The sequence below is a fragment of the Electrona antarctica genome (genome assembly GCF_951216825.1).
Source record: "Electrona antarctica genome assembly, chromosome: 10".
NCBI lineage: Eukaryota > Metazoa > Chordata > Actinopteri > Myctophiformes > Myctophidae > Electrona > Electrona antarctica.
In genome coordinates, this window is record NC_136791.1 from 23079292 (window position 1) to 23088982 (window position 9691).

The 9691-nt window shown below is 43.3% G+C and overlaps 1 protein-coding gene across 1 annotated transcript; it reads left to right on the forward strand.

Moving 5' to 3' along the window:
* Nucleotides 1-861: 861 nt before the first annotated feature.
* Nucleotides 862-6793, forward strand: LOC306930764 (neurofilament medium polypeptide-like; the record flags this gene model as incomplete). Its single annotated transcript, XM_079511860.1, has 6 exons — nucleotides 862-1429; nucleotides 2232-2476; nucleotides 3301-3425; nucleotides 4709-5429; nucleotides 6204-6312; nucleotides 6747-6793. The coding sequence occupies 6 exons, from the start codon at nucleotides 862-864 to the stop codon at nucleotides 6791-6793; spliced, it is 1815 nt and encodes a 604-aa protein (XP_079367986.1).
* Nucleotides 6794-9691: the final 2898 nt, after the last annotated feature.

Consider the following 9691-nt stretch of genomic DNA (forward strand, 5'->3'; position numbering starts at 1 on the left):
TACAAGCTCACAATGTGTCGTGATCGTGATAATATAGTCAAGTATACATTTCGAATTACAGACTTCCACCTGTAACTGAGTATTTCTATATTGCTGTAGGCCTATTGATACTTTTACTTACGTAAAAAAGTGAGTAGCCTACTTTTTCCACCATATAGGATGTTACGATTTATATTTGTAATAAAGTGCAAGGAAGAGTTCCTGCTTTAAAGCAAAAGAATATGCCTACTGTGTATTATTTAACATTGTAATGATTGTATACTATTCATGCTATCAAATATTAATCTCTAGATTATCTACGCATATAGTTTATTTTTAAGTCTATATAAATGCAACCTATATTTGTCTGTCTGCAATATATTGACAAGAGAGTAATAGATTCACATCTACATCTTAATATGAGACCCTCTTCAATTCATCAAAATCGTTTAACGACATACGCCAGTAAGATTTCCATAATAATAATAAAAACCTGCACGGGGGGAGATTTACTCACACCTATAGGCTGCTACGTCACTGCTGGCTGCGACAAAAAAAACGTACCGGGGAGGACAAGTGTGTTAACCCAACAGCTGATGCTATATACATTTTTAGCACCGTGGACAGTTCCGTTCTGTTCTGCATAGCAGGCAAGACAGCGGCTACTATATAAGAGGCTGGATGGCATCCTCTTTGCATCAACAACAAGCACCGCAGCCGAGGAGGACGATGGAACACAGGTTACCGCATAGAACACCTCGAGCAGAGTGCTCTCCATACAGACTAAGACACAGCAGCAATGGAAGGAATAAGGAACTCAATTTGAGCCGGGCAGCCGCCGAGAGCTCAGACATGACCACAACAACTGTATTTTCGGGGGAAATGATTAACGAGAAGGAAACGCTCCACGGTCTGAACGACCGTTTCGCCGGCTTCATCGAGAAGGTGCGTCACTTGGAGCGCCAGAATCAGCTGCTGGAGAGCGAGATCCAGGAGATGAAGGCGCGGAGGAGGAGTCCTTCTTCCCTGGAAGAGGAGCACGGCGCCGAGCTGGCCGAGCTAAGGAGGCTGCTGCAGGACATCACGCAGCAGAAGCACCGCGTGGAAGTGGAGCACCAGAGCCTGGAGGAGGAACTGGAGCGCCTGGGCAGCAGGTACGAGACGGAAGCGCGCGGCAGAGGGGACGCCGAGGGCGGCATCGCGGCGCTGAAGAGAGACATCGACGACGCGTGCCAGGCCAAGGTCCAGCTGGACAAGAAAGCCCAGAGTCTCGTGGACGACATGGACTTTCTGAAGAAGAGCCACGAGGCCGAGGTGTCGCGGATGGTCGCGCAGATCCAGGAGGCTGCGGCGCAGCAGGTGAATGTTGGAGGTGCGCACCACCACCACGTCGACTTTGGCAAAGCCGACCTCACTGCGGCACTCCGGGACATCAGGGCACAGCTCGAAGGTCAGTGTGGTGTAAAGTAGCCTAACTAAAGTCAATTTACTCAACTTGTACTGTACATAAAGGTTTCATGACATTCCCACTGAAAGAACCTGAACTTTGAACATTCAATGGATTTTCTGTGTCCTGGGGGTTTCTCTGTGTGTTCCGGAGCCTTTTGAGCTGCAATGAAAACAGGAAAAATCCCTCAACAATGTTCTGCTGGCAAATTGTCATATGCGATTTGTGGACTGAATACACCACAGTCCACAGGCAAATCAATTATTCAGAAAACACCAGACCACACAAAAGGTTTTGTGGGTGCAATTGAGTTCAGAAAACAAAACAAAAAAGGAAAATGTTGAGGTATTTTTACTTTACTTGAGTATTTCCAATTTCCAAATATTTTAGTTCTACTCCACTAGCCTGCATCTCAGAGGGAAATGTACTACAATTATTTGATAACTTTAGTTACTAGTTACTTATTATTCTTGCAAAACACACTAACCACTTCAGCCCTATTTTGGCCATTTGAAAATAGCAGATCTACAAGCTCACAATGTGTCACGATGCTACGCATTGTGAGCTTGTATATCTGCTATTTTCAAAAGGTTTTTTATACATTATTAACTTGTGAAATGGGACATTCTGCATAATGAGTACTTTCTACTTTTGGTACTTCAAGTACATTCTGATACCAATATAGCCTAGTACTTTTACTCAAGGGCCTACATTTTGAATTCCAGACTTGTTCGCTATTGCAGTATTGATACTTTTACTTTAGGCTAAGTATAACATTGGAGTACTTTCCCCACCACTGTTGAAGGTCACGCCACGTCGGACCACCGGCAGGTGGACGAAGGTTTCCGAGCCCAGTTCGCCAAACTGACCGAAGCCGCCGAGAGCAAGCGGGAGGCGCTGAGGGCCGGCCAGCAGGAGGTCCAGGAGTGCAGGAGGAGCCTGCAGGCCAAGAGCATCGAGCTGGACTGTAACAGAGGTACCAGGGACGCTCTGGAGAGGCAACTCCAAGAAGTCGAGGACCGCCACAATGAAGACATTCTTCATTATCAGGTATAAGAGAATATGCTTTCAGTGGTACAATTTGAGTCAACTGTAGCCCATACAGTCTATAGCCACATGGCCTATGGGGTGCGGGGAGCTTGGCTTGGTTTCCCCCCTAAAGGAAACTATTGCACTTGTCCCATTTGACGATGTAACCTAGTGACATTCATCTATGAAACCTATAGCCTATAGCTCAGCCTCACCATTGCTAGTCTTGAGTGTTTACTTAACATGACATTACTGTTGACTTTATATAATATGCAGAAAAATGTTTAAAATGTATTGCATGGTGTACTGTGGGCTATAGACAACTGCACAAGTTTTCCTTGATTTTACTATCAGAATACTTATAGGCCTACAGTACAATACACCTGCCAATCTCTTCAGTAGAGTACTTGTACTTGTCTTTATCGGTTTATCTTATGCTGACAATCTGGTGAGAATATATAAAGGGCTTTAATAATAATAACTAACAAAAGAACAACTTTATTAGGGGGGGGGAAACACTAATAAGGGGGCTAAGGAATAAAATAAATAAAAACAGTGGAAAGCTGGGGAGAGCCATGTTGAAGCAGTGGGTTTTGAGAGGAGTTTTGAAGGTTCGGAGGGTGGGGGCTTCTTTGCTTTACACTCTTTATGAGTGCAAATTTTAATTGTTTAAGACTGTATGGCCAATAACATTAAAGAAAGGGATCCCACTGGTATCCTACTTGTTATAACAATGTGTAGATATTAGTCGTCAGGTAATGTCTGGTAAATTATGGGTGCAATAATTGGTATGAGAGGATAATACTGTGAAATAACTAATGCCCGTTATATGTGTTCTGCTTCAGGACACCATCAAAGAGCTGGAAAACGAACTAATAAGTGCCAAGTTTGACATGTCTGCTCATCTGCGGGAATACCAGGACTTACTAAATGTCAAGATGGAGTTGGATGTGGAGATTCTTTCATACAGGTAAAGCATTGTCGTCTATGTTGGGTTCAAAATCTTAATTGCTTAATTGCTTAATTAATATTTTAGTTTAAAAAAAATATTGAAAATAGCCAGTCTACAAGCTCACAATGCTCACTTTGTGAGCTTGTAGATCTGCTATACTTTCACTACTTGTGTGACACTCTTGTGTGATGAAATAGAGCATTAGTTTACAAAAAAAAAAACATAAATGTGAAATGGAGATAAAGATTTTCTGCCCGACAGTGACGATATTAATTTCAGATACAGTACCGTATCATACATTTGTTTAAATAAAATACAGTTGAATGAAAACAGTCGTTTCTGCCAGGCAATAAAATAAAAAGGCTGGAGTTGCTTGAGATTTTTCTTGCATGTGCCGTGTGACTTGTATATCAGAATGAATCATCTCAGAATTGCAAGAAAAAGTACTTTTTATTTTGACTATGTCAGGAATGGGCTTCTGTAGGAAATAATTCATAGTCACAGCTTGATCACTGAGGTTAGCCACATTTACCATGGTGTCCAAAAGTCAAACATTTAAAAAGGCAGCGTAAATAACAGATCTACAGGCTCAAAACACGTCGTGATGGGACTTGTCGTGAAGCTTGTAGATCAGCCATTATTCATCGTACGACAATGTACTAGGCCTATATATAGGGCATGACCTTTAAAACCCTATACGTAACTGCCCGGAGTCCCCCAGGGACCCCTCTACACACTAAATATCTCAGACGAAAACACGTTGCGTCGCGATGCGTTGCAGCGATGTAAATATGTTTTCAATGTATTCGGTCCCGGGACCATGGGGTTGTCCCAGGGACATTTTATGAGTCCTATACTTCAACAACGTTAAAGTACAGTAGCCTAGTCATTATGGTTCATTGTCCTTGCCATGTCTTTGTATGTTCAATCTTTTTATTTATAATGATGTTGTGCCTGAGCTGTTTTTTTGTTTTGTTTTTCTTTTCTTTTGTTGTTTGTTATTATGTTCTTGTTGTGTAATGTCTGTTTGCTGTCTTTAAGTTTGTTAAAAACCAATAAATATACTTTATAAAATAAAAAAAAGTACAGTAGCCTACTGAGCACAGTATTGCATCCTAGGACCCCCGGAGGGCGACATGATTGCGTCCTTTCTCAATTTAGTGAGTCTAAGGATGCAGGATGCAGGCTATTTGCCTCACTGCGTTGTGAGCTTGCTATTTTCTCCAAATGTTAACCCCAAGATAATGTGGACGCTGGGGTTCAAGTGGGTCAATAAAACCTGTCTTCTGTTCCCCTCGCAGAAAACTCCTGGAAGGCGAGGAGACCCGCCTGTCCACCATCTCGGGCACCCCGGTCTCCATGCCTTACATCTACCGACAGTCCCCCGTTTACACGCTGCCGTGCCTCGGCCGGCCCGGCGGCCCGGGCAGGAGGGCCGAGCCCCAGTACAAGTTTGTGGAGGAGATCATCACGGAGACCACCAGGGAGATCGAGATGTCAGAGTTTGAGGAGTCAGGCTCGGAGGAATCGGCGGACGCCGGGGGAGCCAAGGAGGCGGGGTGTGATGATAAAGCCGAGAGAAAGAGCCGCGAGGAGGAGGCGGAGGCGGAGGTGGAGGACAATCAGAGTGATGAACACAGTCCAGACCGAGACGGTGAGCAGGCGTCTGATAGCCAGCAAGACCTGGTAGAGTCAGCCGAACGCTCAGAGCAGGGTGACGACGATAAGGTTGGAGAAGGGAGCGCCATGGACAAAGCTGAGGTGGAATGTCAGGCTGAGAGCACAGAGAACAAGGATAAGCCTACAGATGAGATCACAGAGAACAATGATAGGCCTACAGCTGAAAGTGCTCATAGCGAGGAGGTCCGGTCTATCGAGGCCACTGGCACGCTTGAACATGAGCCACGTGACTCAGTAGCAAACGTAAACGGGCAGATGGGAAGCGATGCGGTGAGGATGACACCGACGGTTCAAAAAGACGCGGCTGCTAAAGCGGCGGATTCAAAGATAGAGTCAGAAGAGGTAAAAATTACAGAATCTGAGGTTGACAAAAAGGTTGGCGCTTTGAAAGAGAGCAAGGAATCAGACGTGAAAGCATTGACACAGCACATTTATACAGCACAAGCAAAGATGCTCAAGGATGAGTCCAGTGCCAAATGTCCCACAGACTCAGGTAATGTTCAGGTGTCAAGCATTGTTGATAAACTACAGGGTGAGGCTCCCTCCTTGCCTACAGAAACAATGGAGAAAATCACTGACTTGACTGTAGCGCCGAGCGTGCCTCTGCCAAAGGACACGCTGCAGCCAGAGAAGCAAAACAAAGAAAAAAGTCCAAGCGTAGTACCCAGGGGTGAGGAAAAGGAGGATAGAATTACAGAATCAATGGCAGCATGCAATAAAGCAGATACCGTCAAGTCTCCTATTGGCCACGAAGTGGCAAATAGCATTGAGAAGGCTGCAGATGATGCTGATAAAGAAAAAGCTAAAAGTGCATCTGTTAAATCTGAGCCCCCTAAACTAGAGGGTGAAAAGTCAGACAGTGGGGATAAAACTCATACAGTAGAACCCATATCTCCAAAGGAAAAGATAGCCGTTACTGAGGAGAACAAAGACACAAAGCAGGGTTTGCCAGATAGCAGCCAAACTCAGGAGCCATCAAACGCTATAAATGACACCGATTTAGAAAAAGATAAACGTACAGCTGCTAAATCTCACACGACAGAGCCTCCTAAAGGAGAGGATGAAAGGCCAAACACTGGTGATAATACCCAAACTGTGGATGCCACATCTCCAAAGGAAAAGATAGCTCTTACTGCAGAGACCAAAGACCCTCAAGAGGGGGCACCAGATAACAGCAAAACCCAGAAGCCATCTAATGGTAAACTGGAGGATGAGAAGTCAGACAGTGGGGACAAAGCTCAAACAGTAGAACCCATATTTCCAAAGGAAAAGATAGCCGTTGCTGAAGAGAGAAAAGATAGCAGCCAAACTCAGGAGCAATCAAACACTACAGATTCAGAGAAAGATAAACGTACAGCTGCTAAATCTGACATGACGGAGCCTTCTAAAGTGGACGGTGAAATTTCAACCAGTGGGGATAAAACTCAAACTGTGGAACCAGTATTTCCAAAGGAAAAGATAGCCGTTACTGAAAAGAGCAAAGTCTCTCAACTAGATAGCAGCAAAACTCAGGAGCCTCCAAACGCTATAAATGACACCGATTTAGAAAAAGAAAAATGTACAGCTGCTAAAACTGGCACGACAGAGCCTTCTAAAGGAGATGGTGAAAAGCCAAACACTGGTGATAATACCCAAACTGTGGATGCCACATCTCCAAAGGGAAAGATAGCTCTTACTGCAGAGACCAAAGAGGGGGCACCAGATAACAGCAAAACTCAGAAGCCATCTAATGGTAAACTGGAGGATGAGAAGTCAGACAGTGGGGATAAAACTCATACAGTAGAACCCATATCTCCAAAGGAAAAGATAGCCGTTACTGAAGAGAACAAAGACACAAAGCAGGGTGTGCCAGATAGCAGCAAAACTCAGGAGCCATCAAACGCTATAGTCGATTCTTCTGATTTAGAAAAAGATAAACGTACAGTTGCTAAATCTGACATGGCAGAGCCTCCTAAACTGGAGGGTGAAAAGTCAATCAGTGAGGATAAAACCCAAACTGTAGAACCCATATTTCCAAAGGAAAAGATAGCCGTTACTGAGGCGAACAAAGACGCAAAACAGCCAGATGGCAGCAAATCCCAGGAACCATCTAAGGTCCCAGAGAAAATAAACAATGCTAAAGAGAAAGAGGAGAAGTTGAAGGATCCTGCAAAAAACGTTGATTCGGGGAAAACGACTGAAAATATAACGGAACCCATAGAAATATCTGAAACCAAGACACCATCCCAGAAAGAGCCAGGCACGTCAACTGTGAGTTTGACGGCGAAGACAGTTGGTGGCCTGATGTCAGAGGCTGCGAAGCCCAAAACCGAGAATGGCTTTTCTAATGGGATTGGAGGGATTAAAGCCGAGGATAATGAGCCAATAAAAGCAGTACCACAAGGCGAGGCAGCCAAAGAGAAGACCAACACTTCCATTTAGACTGACTATGTGTGACAGCATGGCTGGCTATCACTTGCCCAAAATGTGTATCGCAATAGCTTGGCCATAGAAAAACAAAACAAAACAAAAGATTTAACATGTTATTATGCATCATATTCTTGTTGATGCTGAACTGAAACTGAATGCAACATGACAATAAGCTGATTTTTGCAATATCTATTTTTCTCTGCTCCACTTATGAATGTGAATACCGAATGTGCTAATAAATGCAATTTAAAAGACACCCATGAGTCTGTGTACTAACTACATGTATTTTGTATGCATACTATAGCCTTGTCTACTGCACACTGCAGTTGGTGCCATGGCATGCTGTATGCCTCAGCAAGGTCTATGACCGAAATGTTGCAATATATATTGTATATATCTTTTTCTATTCACATCAAAATAATTAAACTAGGGATGCCAGAAACTGATATAAATCAAAGTTGAGACTTTTTTGGCAATTCACAATAAATCAACAGCAATTTACAGTACAGTAGTATTAGCCCATGTTATAATATAGGCAGTAGTATTAGCCAATATTATACACACACAGACCATGTCAAATCAATTATTGGATATTTTCTAGCAGCAGGAAAATATCAGGCATATAGCTTTTGCCATATTAGTTATCGATACCTGGAAGTTATGCAGGAATGCCTACTGAGTGGCAAAAAACTACTTTCTGGTCTTGACAGCCCATAGATCCAAACAGAAAAGTCCTATCCGATTGTATTAAACTACATAAAACGTACTTTTTACATGCGCAATTTGCGCATACCACTATTGTATATAATTTGAGGGGCACTAGCCCCTCCTATATTCAGCAATAGTGTAGAGGTTTGTCCTAACAAACATTAAATTCCCATTGACAATGGAGAATTTACGTCATGTGTCCGAGCAAATGTAGGATGAATGATGAGGAAATGAGGGATGTATGATCCCTCACTTCACACGGGTGATTTTTACATTCATAAGAATCATAATTTAGGAAGTACAGTACTAAATTAAACAAACTTCCTAAATTAAACCACATTTCCCTACAGTTCACTCGTTGCCTCACCATCCTATAACACCTCAGTTGTTGCCTTACCAGTTGTAGACAACTAGACATTCTTGATGACCAAGTCTTTATTTAGTCTGTATCAGCAGCATGTACAGTAAGGTGACCCTGTGTTCAAAGACTGCATCATCCATCAAATGTTAAGGGACAACCTGACAGCCTGCTGTCGACACACAAGGCGTTGACCTTCAGCCTAAACGTCATGTGAAATCAGTAATCACAACCTTCATGTCAAGGCTGAGCACGAAGTAAAGGTGTGACTCAAGCCATTAGAAAATAAATAAAAACTACAATCAAATATAAGCATCAGGAATGAAGTTCACCACTTGTATCGAGTCCTTCATGGTGCCTCATGCTTGGCGAGGCACTCCAAAGAACACAATGGGCTGGCTCGGCTCACATGTTCAGCAAGGCACGGAACTGGGAAGAATAGTCCTCTGCATGCGTTACGCCCTCCAAGTAAAAGCCCGTTTGTTACTGTTCCATAGATAAATATTGTGAAAATACATGCTCACAACACCTCTTGTAGGAGAGCTATTCACACATGTTGACCAATGTTTGATAGTATAGTTTGTGGATTAGCTTTGACACAGTAATGGTTTCATTCATTTCTCATTTTAGAGGTATTAAAATGCCATAAGTTAAATCCTAATTTTTGAAATGTGCAAATACCCTGTATAGTATCAATGCATGGTGATTTTTTTACTCGAGTGAGACAACAATGTCACACTAAGCAAATCTGGAGACCCACCTCAGTCAGGTCATGAGGCTTGCCCGATGACAAAATGACTTTCTAGCAGTGAAACATTAGCTTGCCTTGGAAACTGTAAGATATGAGAAAGCCATTTTCCATGTCAAGTGCGTGCGAGGGCATTATGGCAGAAGTATTTAAATCTGGCACACATACAGTACATACACACCGTTGTGGAGTTCAAAGACTTTATTGAAAAGTTACATACACATAAGGACCTCCTTCCCTGCGAGCACCGTCCCCGCTTCCCAGTGACGCGGCAGCTTGACCACGAGTGCACACATGCAACTTTAATAGACCTCACCTGCAAAATTATCCAGTTTGGCATTACTGTGAACCTTATGCCCCTCCCCCCCCCGTTTGTCTATG